General features: G+C 39.9%; 1 protein-coding gene across 3 annotated transcripts in view; it reads left to right on the top strand.

The window, feature by feature from the left end:
- LRCH1 (leucine rich repeats and calponin homology domain containing 1) overlaps positions 1–24,853 on the top strand; it is a 198,932-nt gene that overhangs the window by 163,018 nt on the left and 11,061 nt on the right. For 2 of the 3 annotated variants that reach the window (XM_027064842.2, XM_027064841.2), the window contains exons 16-18: positions 10,113–10,222; positions 11,287–11,424; positions 15,792–15,869. In XM_027064842.2, coding sequence (XP_026920643.1) covers positions 10,113–10,222; positions 11,287–11,424; positions 15,792–15,869 — 326 coding nt within the window. Of the gene's footprint in view, positions 1–2,186; positions 2,292–10,112; positions 10,223–11,286; positions 11,425–15,791; positions 15,870–24,853 lie in introns of all 3 variants that reach the window. The other variant, XM_027064839.2, reaches the window with a different exon arrangement.

Raw genomic sequence — 24,853 nt, 5'->3', positions numbered from 1 at the left:
GTTTACACTCCCCACTATAATGCTTTTAAGGAAGTGTTAAGAAAGGACTCAGACACATGTAAGCAAAAAGCTAGTAAAGAATGTAGATGTTCTTTGTTTTTTCAAGAAAGCATTTTGGCAACAGTAGAAGTTATACATGTGTATATTTTGTAAAAGGGTACCATAAAAATATAATTTCTTTATGAAGGATTTTTTTTTTGTATTTAGAGCAAGTTGACTGATGGGTAACATGTAGCCAGGTGTTAATAGTTTCCTAGCATTTTGGATGGGCGCTAAGGAAAAGCTATTTGAGAAACTGCCTGGACATGGGAAGGATTAGCAGGTGTTTTATAGAAAGCCAAATTGTGTGTGAAATAAGGTTCAAATGACTGGCTTCCTCATGTATGGAATGAACAGAGCATAGGCAGCCAGATCTGGGCTGGGCCTCCGTTTCCCTGGGGTCTCAGGTGTGTGCTCGGATCAGGTGGGCACATCTCATCCGTGCCTTCAGTGCTGGCCTGCCGGAAGAGGACCTCAGATTGGGCTACAGACTTGCTCCTAATCCTTACAGGCAGTTTTACATAATTTCGAAATAGTTCATAATGGAGCAAACAGAAGTTGAGTGGATCTCCAAAGAACAATATTCTTTTGAGTGTGCATCTTTACAATTTGGTTGTAAAATTGTCCCAGTGATTCCTTTTTCTTCCTTGGGTGGAGTCCAAACTCAGTTTATCAGCATTGTGCTTGTACTCTTCAACCATTTCAGATTCTTTGTACTGGTGAAATAGAAATGGGGTATTTATTTTGAATAGCAGAAAAAAGAGATAATTTCCTCTCCAGGCTTCCAAACTTTCTAAAATGCTGACTAACCACTGTGGAAATTGTTCTAGCCATTGAAAGCTTTGTGGAGTTTGGTTGCTATAAATAATGCTGATTTATCTTCAGGAATATCAAGTGGCATGTAGGAACTTTATAAAACTAGCATTATGTATTGGGGAATTTTAAATTTTGTTTAGTGATTTAAAAATATTACAGTATTTTTCCCATTTTCTAGAAAATAATATATATAGTGATCTTACTTGAAGATCATATGATTTAAAAAGATAGAAATTCTTTTTGACCAAGTAGCTTTGAAACTTTAAAAAGCCAATTAATTTTTATTTTAAAGTTAAGTATATGGATTTATGTGGTTTCTGTGTTATAAGTAAAAACAGACTGCTCGAATCAGCAAGTTTGGATAAGAACTTAGATTCTTAAATAGGCTGCTAGTTTTCTTCAAAAGAAAATTTTTTCCTCAATTGTGTTTTCCTTCAAGGAAAGACAACTACATATACTCAAAGATTCATTCCTAGAAGCGTGTCCATTTATTGTATTGGCCCTACCTTAGCATTGAAATGGTACAGATATTTCCTCAATGTGTAAAATTACTAGATGGATAATTAGTACAAAAAAGATGTCATTTCATAAATGACAAACTCAGAAGTGCTTGAAATTGGTTAACGTCTGTTGGTGAATTAGGTTCATTGTTAAAGAGACTCTACTAGCGTCAAAATTGTTTTCCTCCCGATCAGTATCAAAGACAATGTTGAGAAGTGTGTGTGTCAAGGGTTGAGGAAAGATTTGGCCAGCTACAGCCATCAGTAAAGCGTGCCAATAGACTTTAAAGAGAAATTTTACATTGCCATGGGGGAAAAATTGACAAATGGTAAACCCAGATTCTATAATAGTCTCATTTCTAAATAATGGATATATTTACATATATTATTAAGCTGTGTCTATGTAACCAAATTTTTTGTGCGAATGGTATTTGCTACAATTGTTAGTTACTTAGAAGGTTTTTGAAAAAGGTATCTGGTAGGTCTTCTGCTTTTTATCTGCATTATCTATGGGTGCTCTTCCTTTCTGCTGACGTGATTCATTAGTACTCTGAGTCTGTGGGCTTGCAGAACTGTTAAGATTAACGATATTAACTGCATGCAAAGTATATGATTGATAAGTACTAACACTCGGTTTTTATCATTCTTTTTATTTCATGCGCCATCTTTCATTCTTCTCCTGTATTGTACATTTGAATTTAAATCCCATGATATGAAATTCGCTTCATTTCCATACAAACCTTATGCCATTTGTGAAATGCTGCTGTCCCTTTGGTTTTTCCTGGTCCTTGTCCAACTGTACGCGGACCGGCTCTCTCGCTCTCCTGCAAGACCCAGCCCTCACTCTTCCTCCTATCTCCTTCAACAAACTTACACAGGCACAAACATGGGACAGCTCTAGCTACAGTGTTCCATCTGAAGGAGACAGTGACAATGGTAGGTGGCCTTGTACCTGTTCTGCAACGTGCTCATTAATAAGCCAATGAATATACTAAACGTTCGTTTCTGTACAGCTGAAGACAGAGTATATTCATCTGCATGCCTGATATAAGAAATAATGAGTAAAGCTGGAAAGTGAAGTCCAGAGCAGTGCATGTGGATTGCTGTCTAGCAGTTTGTTCAACTACGTTTAATGACCTTGAATATTCTGAATTTTGGGAGGACTTTACAATAATTTCTTTCTCTACCTTTTCTGCTTGGGTTTTTTGGTGTGTTTGCTTGTTTACCAAAATTTGGGAGTGTCTCTGCTTCCTCCTGCATCTCAACAAAGTGTGTTTAGAGTTTGATCTTTTATTATCTATACTCACCATGTGAGATTTTTAAGGTAATTAATACCATGGCTGATCCCGGAGTGGTGCACTGAAAAGAATCTTAACATTGAGAAATTTCTAAAAATGAAGAGAAAGCACCTGCCTTCTCCCTTTTTAAAAAAAATTTTTTTTGGTATTTGCACATTTTGACTTTGGACGCCTTCTACCTTTGTGAGGGTAAGCTCACACCTATATAATCGTCAGTTGGCCTGAAAATCAAGTGTGCCAGTAAAAAATTAAAGACAGCTAGTTGGGAGTATTATGAATGTCTTTTAATTTAATCCCATTACATATCTTAAATAGCCTAAAAGATGAAAACAAAATGTAGTTATTTTGATCTACATGTCACATATATCAGAATCTCCATTTGATCTAATGTTAGTTAAGAATTTAAACATTTTACTGTGTGATACAAAGTGATAAAAGTAACGTTAAATGAAATAGTATGATTTATAAGGAAGAGAAGTGAGATGTGAGGTATAACCAAAATGCAAACACAATAGGAAAATAAATTTTCTGATAGTAGTTATTTTTTAATTGGAGCATGTTATATAGAAAATATATATTTAAAACATTTGCTGTGATTTCTTGTTAAAATTCAATAAAAAAGCCTTTTCCAATTTCCTTGTGTAGAAGGGTAAATGTATATTTTGGCAGGTTAATTGTAAAAGGAGTTCTATTGTTTCATAGATTTCTAAATTTTTTAACTGAAAATAAGTAGGCTTAAACAACAACGAGACACAAGTCCCTCCGTATACCATCCCATTTTAAATTCTGGAAGTTGAAGAGGACTCAATGGAAACTTTTTTGATAAACTGTTTCTATACTTAAAAATAAAAAAGAGAGGGACAGGCATTTTTGTTTTTCAGAAAGCACAGCTATTTATGGATCTGCTGTTGTTTAAAAGGAAGCAAAGCCTAAAATGAAAGATTTATGTGTGATTTGGTATTTCCTTCGGAGTGATATCTGAAACCAAAGACTTTTTTTTTTCTTTTTTTTAAGCTGGAAAAGATGTAGTCATGTTATGTAGCGGTAGAATCTGTGTAGACGAGCCAACTACAACCAGAAGGTGAGGGCACGTTAGTACTTAGCGGTGGAGGTGAGGCCACAGCAGGGCCCTGATGATGCCCCATTTCTCTACTCATTCTGTAGCAATTTATTGAGGACTCTTTGTGCCAGACTGCCGCCTTCTTATTAAAAATCCTAAAATTCTCATAGAAATGAATAATTATAGAAATCTCTCTGAAGATAAAATAACCTTGTACTACATGCTTGGTTTTTTTTTTTGTTTGTTTTTTTTTTTTTTTTTTTGTACGAGTGCAGATTCCAGGGATTCATGTGTAACGATGAAGCCATACCACAACCATAATAAAGGAATTGCTTTCAATATTCATGTGGTTCCATCTGTCACATCAGATAATTGGTGGTTGTCATTTGTCCCTATTTGCAGTTTGTCTATAATATGCCATGGCCGACAGCTAATTTTCTATGCAGAAATATTTGTGCGGGTTCCTAGATCGGACTTTTCACATGCTTCTTCATTCTCTTTGTGCTACACTTGGCCTTGTGATCTGGATGGATTTTCCAAAGCACTTTATAAGTTGATGAAGATGCACTATACGTATTCACAAGCACACAAGCTAATCTTGCAAGAGAAATACAGCCTGCATTTTTAGGTGGTTCTTACTCGTTCCTCTTAAGTAGGAGATCCCCTTTAGTGGCCACTCTTTGCATCTCAAAGCTGATGACCACATCAGTTTTGTTTCCTCCTATTCCTATTATCCATCATCTGTGTCCGTCTCGAATTTTGTCAACCCAGAGTAATGTAGCTTGTCTGTCATTTATATTTTTTCGTCATTATTTTTGGTAAGTTGGCATTTTTAGACCTTGTTCACTGTCTGGCTTTATATTGAAATCCCCCTTTATTTAAATTCTTTTCAATATGTCACTCCAGACATGTCTCATTTTCAATTCCCCATTTTTTCTAAAGCTCTTTCTTCCAAGGAATGAAACATGGCAAACGGGTTAGCAGGTCCTTGGAGGTTTGAATTGCCACGGCCCCCAGGGTCCGGCCTCTTGAGACGGATGGGGAGTAGGTGTGTAGGTCTGCCCGCTCCTGGCGTTGGAAGGGGCAGCTTCACTTCAACTGGTTCTTAACGTAGAAACTTCTACTCTTTCTTTGGCTCTTGTGCCCTATTATTACTCTGCCTCTTTCCTGCCTAACTGCCTTCACTTTGAAGTGAAAACTGTTCCTGTATTCTTTTGAAACATTGTCCCTTTTTTATTTGCAATTAGTTCATGGGTGCTAATTTATACTTACTTAAAACTGGCCTTTGAGGCGCCTGGATGGCTTAGTCCGTTCAGCGTCCAACTTCGGCTCAGGTCATGATCTCACGGTCCGTGAGTTCGAGCCCCGCGTTGGGCTCTGTGCTGACAGCTCAGAGCCTGGAGCCTGTTTCGGATTCTGTGTCTCCGTCTGTCTCTGCCCCTCCCCATTCATGCTCTGTCTCTCTGTCTCAAAAATAAGTAAACGTTAAAAAAATGTTTTTAAATTGGCCTTTGAATTATCACTGGAGCGTGAACGAATGGACCTATTTATCTGGGGTCAATTTACAGACATTTTCTGAGTTTTTGCAATAATCTTGCACCTCTAGGTATTCTTTGCCCCAGACAAAAATGAGGAAATAGGCCATGAGAGATGTTTCAGCAATTCTTAGCCCTGGCTTCATTAGAATCATCTGAGTAATTTTTTTTTTCATGTTTTATTTATTTTTGAGAGAGAGCATGAGCAGGGAAGGGGCAGAGAGAGAGAGAGAGAGAGAAGTAGGGGGGGCGGGGGCAGAGGATCCAAAGCGGGCCCTGTGCTGACAGCTGCAAGCCCGATGTGAGGCTCGAACTCATGAACCATGAGACGTGACCTGAGTGGAAGCCAGAATCTCAACCGACTGAGCACCCAGTGCCCTGAGTCATCTGAATATTTTTAAGACTACAGGTGCCTATCCCCCACACTCAGAGGTGCTAATTTATGTGGTGCCACATGGAGTCTGCACATTGATTACTTTTTTACTGATTTTGATATTATGTTAGCAGGTAAAAGTCACTAGCTTAAAGTAAATTGCCCAAAATATGAGCATTTTGAGGGCAGAGAATATATCTAATTCATTTGGGGGCACCAGAAGGGAATACATAAATGCATTAATCAGATTTTTAATTCGCATTAGCCTGGATCTTAAACCACATGGTATTTTTTTCAAAGCCGCTATATTTTGCTGCCCTTGAATTTGTGTATTTAATATCACACACAGTCTAGCTTTTAACTTACAAGGAGAAACCAAGAGCTACATTTCAAAACTTCATGCATCCACAGAGAAGAAATCTCCTGTCATTGCTAAATTTAGGTAATCAAGGTTAATAATATAGACTGATAATTTCTATACCAAGGGTGCATTTCATGTAATAATTACATAGGCATTTCAGGCAATTTTTAGAGCAATGGGTTTTCTTGGTTTAAAATAACAGATATTCTTAACAACAACAAATAGAGAAATGTTTTTTTTTTTCCTCGCACATTTGTAAATGTCTGTTGAATGTCTACTTTGTGCTAGGGATGATGCTCATTATTATGGATAAACTCTGAAAAAGACAGACAATATATCTTTTATAGAACTTTTACTTCAGAGTCTAATGTGTTCAGACCTGGAAACCCAGTTTTGGTAGATTTTTCATGACAGGAAAAATTCAGATGACTGATTATCAGGTTAGGATAATCTGCAAAGATGCTCTCCAAATAGACTGATCTTTGAAGGAGGGAATTTTTGAAACACTTGTTTCATTTTTTTCATCCATCAAACTGCTTTGCGGGGCAGAATGAGATACAAATTAGAAACAGACATAACCTCTCACAGAGTCATAATGGAGAGGAACAGATCTGTACTGTAAAAGAGAAAGTGAAGAGTGCCATGAGAGACACAGATAAAGAATTCTGTACGTGGATAGCTCAGTCCCAGGTCAGGGATGAGGATGAGGAGGAAAGGGAAGGAAGTGGTAGAGATCATGGAAAAATCAGGGGAATCTCACCTGTACCTGCAAAGATGAATTTGACGTTCTGCAAACATATTCATCACTCCTTGCAGGATCTTTCCTTAGAGATTTGTTTCTCTGGCTAAATAAATTACAAATATGAGCAAATAATCTTTTGCATTCTTCGAATGTTATTCATTAGATACATAGTAATTAAATAGTTAAGCACGACTGATTTTCTCCTGCATCTTAAACCACCTGTCTCTTCCTACGCACACTCATGCACACACACATTCATACACATAGACACACACACACACACACACACACACACACAGTCATACACTCACTCTACTCTCTTGTCCCTCTTTTTTTTTCTTCTTCTTCTTACTTACACTTAAGTAGGATGGCATTTGATTTGAAAAACAGGTGCTAACAGTGCAACTATTCTTAATATTGTCTTAGAGCCTCAAGTTAAACTTCTCCCTCCCCTGAATTAAGTAAAAAAATTTCTTAAAATTTAGTGATGCTAAATTAAGGAAAAAACAGAGTAATTCTTCCACAGATCAGTTTCCCAAAGCTTTGGTCCAATCTGGTAACGGCATGTATTATTTAATTATGACTTGAAAGGAAAGAAAAAAACCGTAGGTAATATAGTCAGAGCTATCATAACGGTCCCATTAAAATTACTGTGTCACAACAGACCCAGCAAAATAAGCAAGCATTTATGTGCTCTTTGGATTTATTATTAGCCTAAAGAGTTTAATTTTTCATGTGTTCCACAGTAATTAATCCATTTAGGAAACAAGTAGTAGTATAGCCATGGTTTCCAGTAATTTTAAGTACATTTGAAGTATTCACTTAAAAAAAAACACACACACGGTTCAAATCTGTTTTAACACTTTGTGATTGCTTAACATTCATAGAGCAAATGCCCAAGCATGCGTTTTATATTTTTAAGATGTATGGGAATTTAAGATGAAAAATGAGGCCACAACATTAAAACCCAGACACCATTGCATTATCTTATCTCACAGAGGGTTCTAACAAGGCGTAGATACTTGAATTGTGTGCTGTTAAACAAAAGCTCATGGTTAATTTAACTTCCTGACAGTTTCATATTCAAAAAGAAATCTGCCAATGAAAACATATTGAAAATATTAAGCACGCTGTATTAGATAAGATTGCCCCTAGAAAAAAGGCAAAGGAAAATAAAACCTCCAAAGAAAACATTAGATTTGTTTAAACGAGGTTGGGGCGCCCCTTGCTGGCTAGTGTATATATTGCTCAATTGTGTTCACATTCCTGGACTTTTTTGGTAAATTTGGTTGACTTCTTTTCTTTGGGGGTGTGGATTATTTCTTAAATTTTACACATAGATATATATCTCTTCTGGTTGTAATATTAAATGGGTAGATGTTTTTTGTTGGTCTTGATAGGATGCAAAGGCAAGTTTAATGCATTTCTAATTTCTTCCATGCTTCCTTCTCATTTCTCTGTGCTCTGCGAACTTCTCATCTCTCCCTGCTGGCTTACTCTACCCTGCTTCCTTGGCTGGACTTGCCTTTATTTTTGAAACAATTGATCTCCCTTCTTGTGGGTTTGGTTTTTGTGGGTCTTGGTGACAGCCCTTTGGGGACACGTCTTTCTCTCTTTTTGCCCATGATTTCCCTGGGTGTCCCAGGCCGATTTCCCTGGATGTCCCAGGCCGAATCTCTGAGATTCTGGAAAGTGCTGTGTCTATTAGACCACCTTCTTTCTCCCATCTACTGTCAATCAAAGGCTTATTAAGATGTGTCAACTTTCTAATCTTCCGTAGAGCATCAGAATGCTAATTAAAATGTCCTATAACTGATTTAGAAAGAAAATACTGAGATGTGAGAAGTATAATGCAAGTCGTTCATTAAGGTGATTTGGTACAAAGGTACCCATTGAGAGTAAAATAACATAGTTGGGTGAGCATGTGATCACTGACTTTAGGGAGTGGAGTCCACATTTAACTTTTATTTTATTTTTTAATTTTTTTAATGTTTATTTTTATTTTTTAAATTTTTTAAAATGTTTGTTTATTTATTTTTTGACAGAGAGAGAGAGAGAGATAGAGCATGAGCAGGGGAGGGGCAGAGAGAGAGGGAGACACAGAATCTGAAACGGGCTCCAGGCTCTGAGCTGTCAGCACAGAGCCCGACGTGGGCCTCAATCCCATGAACTGTGAGATCGTGACCTGAGCTGAAATCAAGAGTCAACCCACTGAGTCACCTGGGCGCCCCTTAGTGGTTATAATTTTAAAGACGTGAAGCCAAAAATGATCTCTTAAACGGCTTCTAATGTTGCCAACTTTTCTAAAAGGAGTCTATGGTCATCTCTAAAGAACTGACTTTTGGGGGGCGCCTGGGTGGCTCAGTCGGTTGAGCGTCCGACTTCGGCTCAGGTCATGATCTCACAGTCCGTGAGTTCGAGCCCCGCGTCGGGCTCTGTGCTGACAGCTCAGAGCCCAGAGCCTGTTTTGGATTCTGTGTCTCCCTCTCTCTCTGCCCCTTCCTTGCTCATGCTCTGTCTCTCTCTGTCTCAAAAATAAATAAAACATTTAAAAAAAATAAAAAAAAAAAGAAGAACTGACCTTTGGGATATGCTGTCAGAGTTTTCCCCCTCCACACTTAAAATATGTAATCCTATGTATTGTCACTTAGTTCTTAAGTCAGGCTTATAAAAAATTTTGGCTAACAGAAACATTAACCTGCCATGATTTTCAATGTGTAAAGCAAGTCTTGAGTCCTCTTATTTGAATAAAATTATTTGAATTTATGAAAGGATTGTGAAACCCCAGGTATAAATGAACACTTAGAATGAAAGCAGTAGGAACAGAGGGAGGGGACATCTGTCAGGCATATGGCCTGGCATGGTTCCAAGGATGACCCAGACCCTTCCCTGGGTCCCTGAATCCTTCCCTGGATTCACTTTGTTGTCACCAAAAATACAGCTTCTGTTACTCTGCATAACTCACTACAATTGAAGATATAATCCTTGGGGGTGCCTGGGTGGCTCAGTCGGGTAAGCGCCCGACTTCGATTCAGGTTATGATCTCACAGTTTGTGAGTTTGAGCCCCGCGTCTGGCTCTGTGCTGACACCTCAGAGCCTGGAGCCTGCTTCGGATTCTGTGTCTCCCTCTCTCTCTCTGCTCGTCCCCGGCTCGCATTCTAACTCTCAAAAATAAATGAACATTTAAAAAAGAAAAGAAAAGAAAATATAATCCCTTAGAATAGTCAAACCAAGCTTTGTGTGTGAAGTCTGAATTTGCTTCCATGAGTGGTTAGTGTGCTATTTAGGGGTAAACTATTTGTTTAGCTTAACTATGCGTAGTCCTGTATGGCAGCCCGTGGTAGGCACTCTTAATAAAGGTTTTTGGTTTTTTCCTCTCTGTTACAGTGTTTCTGAGACCTCAGAGAAATTTGGAATCTATAGACCCACAGTTTACAATTCGGAGGAAAATGGAGCAGATGAGAGAAGAGAAGGAATTGGTGGAACATCTCCGCGAGGTACCCAAGAGATAGTATATAACCGAATAAGCGCCTTCAGGGTTGAGGCAGCATTCTGTATTTTCGAAAAATTGACTTTGAAGCACCGTAGAAAGGGACCTGTAGGACTCTAGCAAACAATCAGTATTCACGGCATGGGAGCTTTGAAGGAAGAGAGAGAGAGCAGGGCTGAAGAGGTCCTCGGGGTGGGAGTGAGGGGGTTTGGCTGTCAGAGGGCAAACGTGAGTGTCGTGTGTCCTAGCCATGTAAGTGTCAGGATCCTGGCTGTGATACTCTGCTGTACTTTTGCAAGTTGTTACCTTTGGGGGAAACTAGGTAAAAGGCACATGGAGTCTCTCTAATATTTCTTGTAATGGAGTATGGATTTATAATTTCTGAAGATAAAAAGTTCAGTTTTGTTAAAGGGATAAAAATGGATTTCTCGGTTAAAACATAGTGTGAGAGGGGCGCCTGGGTGGCTCAGTCAGTGAAGCGTCTGACTTCGGCTCAGGTCATGATCTCACGGTTCGTGGGTTCGAGCCCCACGTCGGGCTCTGGGCTGACAGCTCGGAGCCTGGAGCCTGTTTCAGATTCTGTGTCTCCCTCTCTCTCTCTCTCTGACCCTCCCCCGTTCGTGCTCTGTCTCTCTCTCTGTCTCAAAAATAAATAAACGTTAAAAAAAAAGATTAAAAAAAAAACCATAATGTGAGAGAAAAGCATCCTTCAATCCCTCGTCTGCCCCTCGAAGGCCGTCAGAACCAGCTGGGCCTGGTTTCTGTTGGTCGCCTCATTCTGGTTTTCTATTTTCATAGCCAAGGCTCTGGCAACATTGAACTCCAGAAGTAATTCCATTATTCCTTTCACTCAACTTATTAAAACTTGTAGGTGTGGCTGGATTTGGTTTTCTACAGCGGAATTTTTACTGTAGTATCTTTCGGAAAAGGTTCAAATAATGTCAGTGTTTTCCAAATCTTCCTATTCTTCTTCCCCATAACGAAGTTAGGGTCTCAATTGATAAATACCCGTAGCTGTTTCTTACCGTCAGTTGCCTGGTAACAGCTGGCTTCCTTCTGATTCCCCCACAGAGCATCGAGATGAGACTCAAGGTCAGCCTGCATGAAGACCTGGGGGCCGCACTCATGGATGGCGTGGTCCTCTGTCACCTGGTCAATCACATCCGCCCGCGCTCCGTCGCAAGCATCCATGTCCCGTCACCAGCAGTTGTAAGTAACACCAGATAAAGGGAGACTAACTTTTACATAAGACACACACTTTGGGGGGACGGTGTTGCTCGTTAAAGATGAGTTGTGATTTAAACAGTGAGAAGTCTTTCCAGAAAGCTCTTCCGGTAGGTAGCTTCTCTTCTTTTTTTTTTATTTTTTTAATTTTTTTTAATGTTTGTTTATTTTTGAGGCAGAGGGAGACAGAGCGCGAGTGGGGGAGGGGCAGAGAGAGAGGGAGATGCAGAATCTGAAGCAGGTTCCGGGCTCTGAGCTGTCAGCGCAGGGGTCGATCCCCCAAACCGTGAGCTCATGACCTGAGCCGAAGTCGGACGCTCAACTGACTGAGCCACCCAGGCGCCCCGGTAGCTTCTCATCTAAATGGGATCTCTTTCTCAATCACTGAGGCTTTTAGGATGACTCTGAAAAGACATGGATTCTGTGTATAATGACATCAGTAACCTCTCCAGCCAGAGTTTGGTCAGCCGGGCATTAATTCAGCAATTCCTTGGTGCCTCACTTTGCTCAGGTGGGGTACACTGGAGGTCCTGGGGCAATAATGAGAAAAGACTGACTGAGTGAAACTCCACCAACACCCTCAAAATGCACTGCTCCACTGCAGGGAGGTAAAGCTGCATACAGAAACCTCTTCCTGTAGATCACAGAGCACGTTTCCATCCAGAAGAGGGTTACAGAGTCCCTTCTTTGGTCATTCAGATGAGGGTGGGGGAACCAGAGATAAGCTTGTCTTTGGAGTCCTATATCAGGTTCAGGCAAGTAGGAAAAAAAGAAAAATGTCTATCCACACTCTCCACTGTTCATTAGGAGAGGTGGGGAGAGTTTTGGGGCTCTGCAGGCAGCGTTTAGGCTCAAACTCTAGCTCTGCCTATAAGCCGTGTGACGTTGCGCAGGTATCTGACCTCTCTTTAACTTGATTTGTTCTTGGACATGTTCTTCTGAGGATAAAATAAGGCTCCCGCATGTGATACATGCACGAATGTAAGCCATTGATGTCATTAGTGTTTATAGAACAGGTTTCAACATTCAGAACCCCTAATTGCAAGGCACAGTGCTCATAAAATATCACATAATGAGTGTTTTTCTCCCTCCCCCCCCAAAGGTTAAAATGACATTATTGATGCTTTTCTTTCGGCAGCAGGAGAGATTAGCTAATGAATCTACTCCAACTGTCAGCTTCCTTTCTATACTATTGAACATATTTTTCATGGAAAAGTTTTACCCCTTTTTTTTTGCCTCAGAAATTAGAGGAAAATGATCAATTTGTCTCTTCAAATCTGTGCCTAGCTTGCCTTAGTTTGGGGAGCAAATTCTGTCCTATAATCTGCTATGAAACTTTCCAGTATTTTCTACAAGTGAGGCCCAAATGGCTATAAAGTTGTGTGAGCCATGTGCGAAATTCACATTTAACAGTTTTTCCCAATTTTTAAAAAAAATTTTTTTTTAACGTTTATTTATTTTGAGACAGAGAGAGACAGAGCATGAACAGGGGAGGGGCAGAGAGAGAGGGAGACACAGAATCGGAAACAGGCTCCAGGCTCTGAGCTGTCAGCCAGAGCCCGACGCGGGGCTCGATCTCACAGATCGTGAGATCATGACCTGAGCTGAAGTCGGACGCTTAACCGACCAAGCCACCCAGGTGCCCCCCCCCCCCAATTTTTTTATAAGAGAGAAACTGTGACTCCTCATAGCCTCCAGTTTGAATGTACAATTAGTTATATTATTCACAGTGAATATGAGTCATGTGTCTAAGCATTGTTATATTTTGTTAATCCTTCAGGAAAAATGATGCGCTCCTTTAAAAATCTTTTGGTTGTCAACCTGTTTTCTTTTTTAAATATTTTTTTAATTGAAGAAATAATGGGAAATAATGCCCAACTAGAGAAAATAGAGAAATGCAGAGGAAAAAATAATATCAACCTTTTTTCCATGAGCCAAAGACAACCACTGCTAGCATTTTGGCCTCTCTACTAACTGCTGGCATCCTTTCTGCGTTTAAGGTCTTTTATTGAATGATGAGCTACTTATGTATACTATTTAGTAGTGTTTAAAATGTATCAAAACCTAGATTTTCCTCATGTCACAAAAATTCTTCATAAATATCCACTTTAATAACTGTAATGTATTTTAGCTTGCATTATCATAGTGTAGTTTTCCTTTTTAGAAATATGGGCTGTTTCCAAATGTCCACTTACCTAAAATTCTTTGGGGAGGTTCTCGGAGCCCCCTTTGATCAGACCACCAGCTGTGCTGCAGCTGTGGAACCTGCTTTTGGTCCTAGTGTGGGCTATCATTGTCTACTCCAGTGTTTACGCGGGCTCTTCCCTCTAAACTAGAAGGCTCCCCCCACCCTCTCTCCAAATGCCCTCATCTTGCAGCCTCACTGGCTCCCATTGCTCCTGTCCCTCAGCGTCTACAGGAGGCAAGCCATTCTTGAGCCCTTAAAACTGAGTTTAGGGTCCGTTCCTTATGTTTTTTTTTCTCCTAATAGTCTCACAACTCAGACCTCTACCATACTAAACTATAATTTCCTGCAACTTACTAATATTTCCAACTAGACTAGAGGTAAGTGACCCTGAGAATTGTGGGTTTCGCTTCCACGGGTGCATACTTCACAGCCGGTGGAGTATCTGACACATGGGAAACACACAGTATGTGCCATCATATCTGCACCAACAGAATGGATGCCTTTTCTGCCCACGTTATTGTCAATATCAAGCATTCTAACTTTTCATTCACAAAACTAATAGTGTCCATTTTTTTTATGCCAAGCAGGTGTAATTTTGATTCTTTGACCATTGACGGGGTCGAACCTCTGACTATTTTATTTGTAGTAAGTGCTTTTCTAACTAAACCCAGACGACAATAGTAGAATGGGCCCTCCTTCAATTCCAAAGATGGGAAATATTCTTGCGTTGACTTTACTGGGCTGACCTAAATATTTTGAATGGTGTTGGGCGTCTTTGGAGTTTCAGAAAAGAGCCCCACAAAATCCTAAGTACACAGAGGACGATGAGGGCCTGGAGGGTTGGAGAGACAAATACTCAGGTCTCAAATGGTGAAATGCCTCTTGGTGCCCTGTCAGCTGGGCCAGCTCCTATTCTTCTGGTAACCTCATGTCACATTACCTAAGTCTGTTCCTTCCCTTTGCATAAGGGTTAACGTGGTGGCCTTGTCCTAAGATATGCCTGGGAGTGAGCAAAACCACCGAAGCAGCTTCCTGCCCCATCTTTGCAAGTCTCACGTTAAGGGGTACCATTTCCTCTCTAGCCAAGGTGAAGAATGCTTGTTTAGCCTCCAAATTAAATGGTTCCATGCCAGCAGGTTTTCTTTTTCCCTTTTTCCGGGGGCGGGAGTGGGGGGAGGATAAGGAGTCCCTTTTTAAAAAGTAAATAATGTGCAAACAGATTTTTGTGCTGAGTAGCGTGGACCCTCTAAGATGGGCTAAGAGTCACCTCACTCTCGCTTACTTTTCACAGGGCAAAATCAGTCCTTATAAAATATTACTTCCACACCCAGACTGTTGGATTCAGTCATTCTTCTTGCTCCCTTTTTAAGGGAACTAAGAGTAGAATATTAAAATTTAATAGTAAAGCTTTTAAACTTACCATGTAAAAATCAAACTGTGTGAATCAGATGTACCTGTTTTCCATCCCACACCTTAGAGGCCATCTGTAACCACAGTCAACTCAACTGTGAGAGACCATTGCTTAAATCCTAAACAGGCCACCATTTTTATGCTGTTTACTTCTGTTGCCTCTTTCTCATCAAACCCATTGCTTTGGCAGGAAGGAGATTAATTGGCCTGCTGAATTTAACCCTTCTTTTAGAAATATATTGCTGTTGGGAATAGGTGATGCTTATGGTATATTAATAGATGAATGAAAGCAGATTATGCAAGAGTATGATCCCATAAAAATTATAAGTATGCATGTATATGTATATACATATACACATATATATAAATACTGTTTATGAGTATACATATGTATATACACATACATGCATATGCAGAAATTTGCATTTATACACATATATATACACATGTATATACACATGTAGAAATCCTGCTTATATAAACATCTATGTGTATACGTGTGTTTCTGTGTATCTTTTCACACATGCATATACACATACACAATGTCTGGAAGACTATAATCCAAAATATTAATAGTTCTCATCTCTAGGTGGATGTTTCTGGATGATTTTTATTGTCTTCTATTTGCTTAGGTATTTTTTCCCTTCAATGAACATGTGTTACTTGTGCCATTTAGAAAGGTTAAAATTTAACCTGTTATTAAAAATCATTTCTCTTTTAATAATTAATTATTTCTCCATATTTGCATTTATAGCCCAAACTTAGCATGGCCAAATGCAGAAGAAATGTGGAAAACTTTTTGGAAGCCTGTCGAAAATTAGGAGTACCAGAGGTAACATCAAACTTAGTCCCAATAACCATGTTTTGGTACCGATTTCATTTAATGCATGTGTTTGAGACCACTGAATGAATGTACAGATTTACACATCCTTTGAAGTCTCAGTCTTTTTTGAGGAATAATGTTGAATAAGTTACATAAAATTTTGGCTGAATTCCTCTATTACAGTGAAATTAAAATGGCTTAAAGCGGTATTGGTCAATACTGAGGGAAAAGAGAGTAGAATTTCTTTAAGGTTTTGAAATAAATGCAAAATTCCAGACTTGAGAAAAACATGTAGTCAGCTTGATTCTCTACTCCAAGAACAAAAATTGCTGAGGCTCCATTGAGCAATTTGGCACGTTCCATAGGGTAGCATTTTGGAGGTGATGGTTTTCCTTAGCCAAAGCTGTTATGCAAAGCACACCTGTAGTGAACTCCTAATTTGTTGATTTCCATTCTGTGTAGTTGCATTTTGGGTATGTGGATCAACATAATATTGAAAATATTGTAATCATTGTTATTATTATCATTAATCATTACCACTAATAATAACAATGTTTGTATGTTGCTTTGTAATTTGTTAACTGTTCCCAGTTCCATTCCCCCCGTTAACCCACGGTAGATCCAATTGGCATTCCTTATAGCCAGCCCAACTATAGTTGGCTACTTTGTCTTTCTCCCAAGCTAAGCCCCACCCTCAGCCTCAGCCTGATGGCTAATTTGGGGCTTTTAAAGGCTTTGCTATTAGTAACAAAATCCACTCAATCTGGGGATAAGTTGAGAAGTTGATAATCATTGTGATAAACAGATACGGACAGTAATTACATTTTGAAAAATTTTCTTCTGTGTTTTCTAACATGCCAGGGATAAAGTAACTACAAACTCTGCTGTGAAATACTGTTTATGAGTATGTGAAGGAATTGCGTTGCAACGTAATTCTACTCAGTGGTAGGAGTTAGTTATTGGAGTTGAGAAAGACTTATTCTCCCTCCCACCATCCCTCCCATCTTCCTCTTTTTCCCTCCATCTTTCCTTCCTTCCTGCTTTCCTTCCTTTCTTCCCTCCCTATCTTTTAGCTTGTTAAGGTTCAAAGGTAAGGGGTTATTAGTGGTGCATTTTTTATCTTATTTGAGGGCAAGGAGAGAATTATTAAAGCACCATTAAGTCAGAACTGTATCCATAAAGAAAATCTTATAAATTCACGTTTAAAAAGAGCGTAATCTTTATATAATGGATGAAATGTCTTTGTGATCAATCCAAATGTCTTTCAGTAATGTTAATGTTAATCTCTGTCTCTATATTGCATGTGTATGTTTTAATATTGCATATACATTCTTTGCTTCAAATATTTGTGAAAATTCTTATACACACACTATTTTTAATAATTGGACCATCATGGGCTAATAGGATTTCCATGTGTGAATCAAAACTATCCTACTAGGTTTCAGACGATAAATTATTTGTGTCTGTGCCAGAAAGCACTGATGACTTACAGCCTAATCCCCTGTGATATTTTTAAACTCATCAAAAAAATTTTTTTTGGCTTATGGTGATACAAAATGAAATGGAAATGCCCTTAACCAAGTGTTGTGAATAAAGGTTGGTAATTATAATTTTCTTTCAAAGTAGGGAAAAGGAAATTAAATTACCATAATATGCAGAGAAAATTTTATCATAATTTCTGAATCATGCCCCTAGCAAAGTGTCCCTTGCACTAATCAGTAGCTCATAATTTCCAGGAAGATTGAATTACAGGGAATAAATAACCTTTTTTGCCAGTGTCCCATTTAACTATGCTTAGTAAGAAATATATTACTTAGGCCAGTTTTGAAATTTTTTTTGAAGATTTGAGGTGACTTTCAAGTTTGCACCGTGTGTGATGTGCATGTATGCTTGTGTGCATGCTTGTGTGTGTGTGTGTGTGTGTGTGTGTGTGTGTGTGTGTGTGTTATCCATCCTAATGGATAATCCAGTAGCATTTCACCGGTGACTAGAGTTACATGAAGCTTTTTGCTACTAGAGAAAGTCTGTTGGTTAATTAGCAATTGAACTTCTTTAATCAGATGTGTTAAAGTAAGGAAAGAATATTCTAGTGGAAAACTAGAAATTGCCATTGGAAGGCAGTTGGCAAATCTCCCTGTATGCTCAAAGGAGCATACTTTCATCTCACGGAGTGAATTAGAAATACATGATTGGAAACGAAATCTTTCCTCTGGGTGTATGATAGTTGGGGGAGGGGTGAAATGACTCCCTTCCCCTTAGGTATGCTTCTTTCACTAGCGGGGGTGAAGTTTTAATGTACGTGTTTTAATGTAGTATAAACAATTGCTTATTTACACTAAAAAATAATATATCACAAGCCTAATTGCAGAAATTCTCCATTTACAGTCAGATATTTGAAAAGGCTGGTACCTGAAAACACAGAGAACCTGTGCCATTACTTTCTTAATTGCATCACATTTAATATTTGGGTACAAAACAGTCATTGATTTCTCAGTCAAAAACATAGTTATTTCCTCAATTTGCAAGCTTTTCCTGCTTCTCCACCCATTACTTATCTACTCACTTACACTCACAAGTCACAGAGATCTTGAATTCTGTATTTGATAAGCTAAATACTAATTGACAGTGATGAATCACCCTGTAGAGCCTGAGAAGTCACAGCTGTGCTCTAAGCTTTGCATTTGTTGTCTTTTGTAATAGAATCACCGTTTGAAACTAGAAGGCAAAGTCAGCATTGGCAGCTTCTATAATTTGTCAGGTTCCTGTGGATGGAATGCGGTTGCTGAGCAGATTTAGTTAAATTTTTACAAATAAAGTAATATGAAGGGATGGAAGTAATTTTAAAATTGTTCCAGTTGTTCTAGTGCCTTATATTTTCTTTAGAAGTCCCCATGGACACAATCCCAGCTCTATACCTCGGGGTCGGTCAAGGTTCATGAAGCATTTTACTCTGCACTTGGGTAGCGAGGTTCTGGTGTGGCTTACTGTACATGTGGCTTCTTCAAACTGGCTGCATTTGGACTTGCAGGCAGGGAAAGCAGCCCAGTTGGTGTATTTGCAGGAGGTTAGCACATGTAGACGGGTAAGGCACCTCCAGAGCTCTGGTGTGTGCTTTGTGACGTGTGGGTAAGGCTGGATCCTTGGCTCCTTAGTCGGTGGGGACAGACAGGATTTGGAACAGCAGCTGCCACTGATGGAAAGAAGATGACATCACAGAAAGAAGTTCCCGATGGGGACCTGGAGAAATTCTGTTAGGGTAACAGGAGAATTGCTTGCCACCAACTGAGAGGGATTTGGCATGAGGTGGAGGTTTGCTGATGAGAATACCAAGGAAAGGTCCTTACAAATGAAGTAGATGGAGCGTTTGTGGACAACTTCCTTTCTCCATGTTGGGATGACATTCTTTCCAATAGTTCTTTTTAAAAAAAAAATTTTTTTTAATGTTTATTTTTGAGAGAGAGAGAGACAGAACGTTGAGTGGGGGAGAAGGAGAGAGAGAGAGAGAGAGAGAGACAGAATCCCAAGCAGTCTCCAGACTCTGAGCTATCACCACAGAGCCTGACACGGGGCTCAAACTCACAAACAGATCGCGACCTGAAGGGAAGTCAGACACACCGACTGAGCCACCCAGGTGCCCCTCCTTCCGGTAGTTACTTCAATGTATGTTATTCTTCCTTCCTGCTGTCCATTTTAAGTGCCTTGGGTTTTTGGTTTTGGTTTTAGGACCAGTTCCCCAACTAAAGGGACACAAACTGAGTGAACACAATGTGGAAGGAGAAGAGTGAGTGGGTGAAAGGGATCTGTGAGCCTGAGGAGGGAATGCATAAGGTCTGGGGTCAATGATCCCCCACTTAAGCTGGTAACTAGTTATGTGCCCTGAGGCAAACTCTTTAAAATTAGCAGCAGTTAACCATTCGTTGAGGACTTGTTATACATGCATCATCTTAAAAACTTCTTATACATGCATCATCTTAAATGCTCACTGTTGAGGGTCGGAGGTAAATATTTTCTCGCCGTACCCTGAGGAAACAGAGTCCAGAGAGCTTATAATTCCCTAAACTCACTCTCACAGCTGGTAGCCATAGACATGGCGGTTTGAACCGGTTGAGTCTCCCCCCCACCCTGCTCTGCAAACTGCAGGTGTTGGGACTTGAGGAGTAAATATAAGCCCATTCTTCAGAGCCCTCGAGTCTTTTCAAATGGCCAGCTCAGGAGGGGAGGGAGAGCCAAGTGGGAAGACTACAGATCGTTCTCACCTCCTGCATCAGCCAGAGCAGTTTCTGTTTTATCAATAGCATATATTAGATTTCTAGCTAAGATTTTCTTTGGGGGGGGGGTGGGGGCGGTTAGGAAGCATCCTGTTGCTAAGCTTAGCTTGAAAATCACAGACCTCTCCGCTTTCTCTGAGCTGTAATACTCCGTGAAAGTCCAGCTCCGTAATTACCTCTTTCTCATCCACTGCTTGGCGGTGGGCGAATTCACCGCGGGTGCATCAGGGTGCCCTGGAAAATCTGGGGATTGGGTGGTGGTGCCGGCATCAACTTGATCTTGAAGACCGACCTCCCCTTGGTGGGCTTCCAGCTTCTTGAGGATATGTTCTTTATATCCCCCCAAAATCTGACCTGAAGTCATGAGGCTATGAATGGACAGACTGAGGCTTCTTTTCTGAGTCACCTGGGCCACGCTTGGCCTCTATGCTTGATGTAGAAGATTCACCGTTGATTATTGGGGATTTCCAATTGGATCCAAATTTAGGGCTGTTTGGGGCTCTTTTTAGTATTGTCTCCGCTCAAAAGAAATCTCTGACTTACAAAGCATTAAAGTTATTAGAAAATAGAGAATTATATTTTGGTTCACAAGGGAAATTTTCCTACTCGGTTTTAAATAAGGAGCCTTGGCCTCAGACCTCTGTAAGGAGCTTAATTTAAGACTTGTTTTCTTTAGAGGAGAAGGGAACTTAGATGAAACGCGCTTTGATTTTGAGCCGCCCAGCCCTTGGTAGCCACTGTTGTCTGCAGAGGGAAAACAGAGGAGGATTAATAAGGGCAGCAGCTCTACCTCGGTAGACACCTTGGCCGCACAGGGCCCCCACCTGCCTGCCTGAGCAGCACAGACGCCAGGGGCTTGCGGGACCGTAGGATGTCCCTTAGCTTCTACATGGGCCAAAAGGAGTTACAAATAAAATCCTCGAGGGGCACCTGGGTGGCTCAGTCAGTTAAGGGGCCGACTTGGGCTCAGGTCATGATCTCGTGGTTTGTGAGTTCAAGCCCCGTGTCGCGCTCTGTGCTGACAGCTCGGAGCCTGGTGCCTGCTTCAGATTCTGTCTCTCTCTCTCTCTCTCTCTCTCTCTCAAAAATAAACATTAAAAAAAATTTTTTTAAATCTAGTGCATTTTGGATTCTAACCATGATCCTGTTGCTATAAGAGGATTGTGTTGATATTATGGCCGAGTCTTCAGTGCCTTTCATATTTGCCTTTCGATGTTTTCTAAAATGGGATACGGTAATTGAAAGTGTCAGTAGTAACTTTCCTACTGTCTGTGAGGGTTTAGAAAATTTGTAACTAATCTGAATTATTTTTTTTATTGGCAGGCATTCTATAAATTGAAAACACGTTGTTGTAATCTTGAGGAGAAATGAGTTCTTTCTCTTTGATCTTTATGCCTCTTTTTTCCCCTTCAGCATCAATTCAAATCATAATAAGTACTTTACTGGGATAGGCTGAGATTCTTTTCTTTTTAATGTTTGTTTGTTTAGAGAGAGAGTATGCCCTTGTGAGCAGGGGACAGGCAGAGAGAGCGGGAGAGAGAGAATCCCAAGCAGGCTCCATGTTGTCAGCACAGAGATCATGACCTGAGCTGAATTCAACAGTCAGACACTTGACCGACTGAGCCTCCCCACTGCCCTTGGAATGAGATTCTTACTACAAAATTCATTTGGCTTTTACATTTATATTGGTTAATTCTGAGTCTGAATAACCAGAGGTGAAGACCGACACATTAATTATTTTTGTTAACAGCAATTTAAAAATTTGTAATAGATTTAAAAGGACCAGTCTCTAGCTTGTAAAATCAGGCCCAATTTCTTACAGGTGGTGTGTGTTTGCCATTGAGAATGTAAGAATTCTTTCCCACTGTGTGTCTCTCTGGGCAGCGGTCTAACAGCCTTTCATGAATGCACGGTTGAGAAGAACCATTTTAAAAGCGGCATCTTCAAAAGGTTTTAAACTGCAATTCTAGATAAAGTAGTTTCCTGATACAACAGTTACCCTCCACGTTCATAAAATTGATGATTAGTTCTGTGTATTTGGAGAAAACTGTGAAAACCCTTCACTACCTCACTCAACTCCCCACCAGATTCTACCTTGTCAGTCAGAGCTTTACGTGTTCAGAGTGGCCGTCAACGTTCCTGAGCTATGTTACCTTAGGTTTAAAGAAAAAATACTTTGTAATCGTGTTGACTTAAAAGTTACAATTATATTTATTTAAAAAAAAAACGTTTTTTTTTTAAATGTTTATTTTTGAGAGCGAGACACAGCACAAGTGGGGGAGGGGCAGAGAGAGAGGGAAACACAAAATCCGAAGCAGCTCCAGGCTCTGGGCTGTCCACACAGAGCCCAACACAGGGCTCGAACTCACAAGCTGTGAGATCGTGACCTGAGCCAATGTTGGAAGCTTAACCAACATTGAGCCACCCAGGCGTCCCTAAAATTAATAAAATGAATATATTGTAAAATTGCTAGAATTTAGACTGCAGAACACTCACAACATTTATAATCTAGACCTTTTTCCAGATCTGTCTACATTTCTGTTTGCATCCCTAGTATTGGGGGAGGCTCGGCAAGCCTTAGTCACACTTTCTTGAATTAACCTTGGCAGTTGTGATTTCTGTTCTTTGTAGTGGGAATTAGCATCCACACTTGCCTCTGAGGACTCTGAGTGTATTCACTGTGCCTTTCAAATGCCTTGCAGTAATTACTAATGCTCTGTCCTACAGGGTGAAATTTTGCCTCTTTCCATTTTCATCCTTTTTACTATTTTCCTGTTTTAATTCTAAGAGAAAAAAAATGCACCGTCTCTAAGTGCCGCTCATTAAGACTGTAATTTGGTAGGCACAGGATCAGAACGTTCATTTCCCCCAGCGGTTTCAGCCCTGTTTCCTAGCACAGCGTCCTTGAGGAGGTTGCTGTGGCAGTTTGGGCTGTGGGACGTGGGACGGAATCAGAGCGCGGGTCTCAGAGGACCCCAGCAGCCCACACTCCACATGTTACGGTGATTCCAGTTTTTGCCTACCAGACAATCTTAGACCCATGCCTTTTCCTTTAGAGATCACAAGTTAGTTTAAACCAAACACCATGGACTGTGAGTCTAGGCCCTGCCCACTTTAATCTGAAATCTGAATTAAGCCCCGAATCTGTGGCATCACAAAATTGATTCCAGGACAAGAAGAATGGTCTGTGTAGGCTCCCCATGTGAGAAGTGTGCTACTCAAGAACACTGTAAGGACTATCCGATTCAAGTTCTTGGAGGGCATTGCTGGGGAGCAGAGCAGACATTTTCCCTAGGGTTCTGGGAAGTGTTTTAAAGCATAGAGTGGAGGTAGAATGATTTGCTTTTGCTGTGGAAATACCCACTTTTGTGAAAATTCACATTTCAGTTTGTGGACGCCTTATGTCTTACGTCTGCTTTGCTCAGATTTCACTGGTTCAGCACAACATTGCAATAGAGAATTCTTATTGCAATAACACGTCTTTCCTTAGATGTTTCCCCATCTGCTAATCCTTGACCAGTGTCTCTCTCCCAGTGAAATCAAATCTATGTGTAGATGTTTTAATTCTTGGGAAAGTAACAGCAGTAGCTTGATTCCTCCGAATCCACTGAGAAAAGCTGCATGATCTGAATAGATGTAACGTGGCTTACTGTCTTTAAAAAGTCTTAAGAACAGCACCTTTACCTTCATAAATTAAAATTAGAATGTTTTTAGTCTTATCCATCCTGCTTGATATTATAGCATTACTTTTCATCTGAGGGCATCAAGCTGACTTCAGAGGATATAAGACAGCATCTTTATCTTAGAAGCTTTCAGTTGCTCTGTGATTTGCATCTGCTTAGCAATGAGGCTAAATTAAAGGGGAAAACTGTAGCAAAGTATGATATAAAATATATATCGTATAGATGTTTTTAAATGCTTTGCCAGACTTGAAATAAAGCTGCATGTATGGACTATATCTTAAATAGTTTCAATTCTTGTTTCATTTGGACACAAAACTGCTTTCATGTTGACATATCAGTCATAATCAGTTATAATCACTGTTAATGTTAATCTATAGTCCTTTCCAGTTCGGGAAGTCATTGTATCAGGAAACTGCTTCCTGACAAGAGCAGATATTTGGAGGCCAACTCAGAGGACCCGTGCCTTACCATACGTGTTTAGTGATGAATAAATTTACATGATTATCCCATGTTGGGGGGTGTACTTTTATTCTAACCGCACATCTAAGAAGCCTCCTTTAGACTTTTGGTTTATGTGTGACTGCAAAAACATGAAATTTAACGTGCTTTCTGACACATGTAGGAACACAAGTAAAACCAGAATTCTCCGGAGTCTATCAGTAACCCTAGAACAAAAAAGAATTAGGTGTGTGTGTTACCTTTCAGAGAGGAGTACTTTGTATTCATTGAGTCTTCATAAACCAGGGTGAAAAAAAAATACATTGAGAATGGTGAGGACAGGTGGGGATTCAACTTGGAAGCTTATGTTTTGCCCTTAGGTGAGGTTATGTCCTAAATGTCCCTAGTGAAAAGCTCTTATTTCTTTGCCATTGGTGAGCACATGATACCACCTGGATATTAAAACTGTTTGGATGCCAGTAACATCCAATTGAAGAGCGTGCTTTTCCTTAGTAGTGGCTTTGTGGGTGAAGGATTTCCTTGTGCTACTTGCATAAAACACTTTGGGTATGCTACTTTGTTTTGTAACCGGTTAAAAAATCTT

The sequence above is a fragment of the Acinonyx jubatus genome, chromosome A1 (assembly GCF_027475565.1).
Source record: "Acinonyx jubatus isolate Ajub_Pintada_27869175 chromosome A1, VMU_Ajub_asm_v1.0, whole genome shotgun sequence".
Classification (NCBI taxonomy): domain Eukaryota; kingdom Metazoa; phylum Chordata; class Mammalia; order Carnivora; family Felidae; genus Acinonyx; species Acinonyx jubatus.
This window is presented reverse-complemented; position numbering and strand designations above follow the sequence as displayed.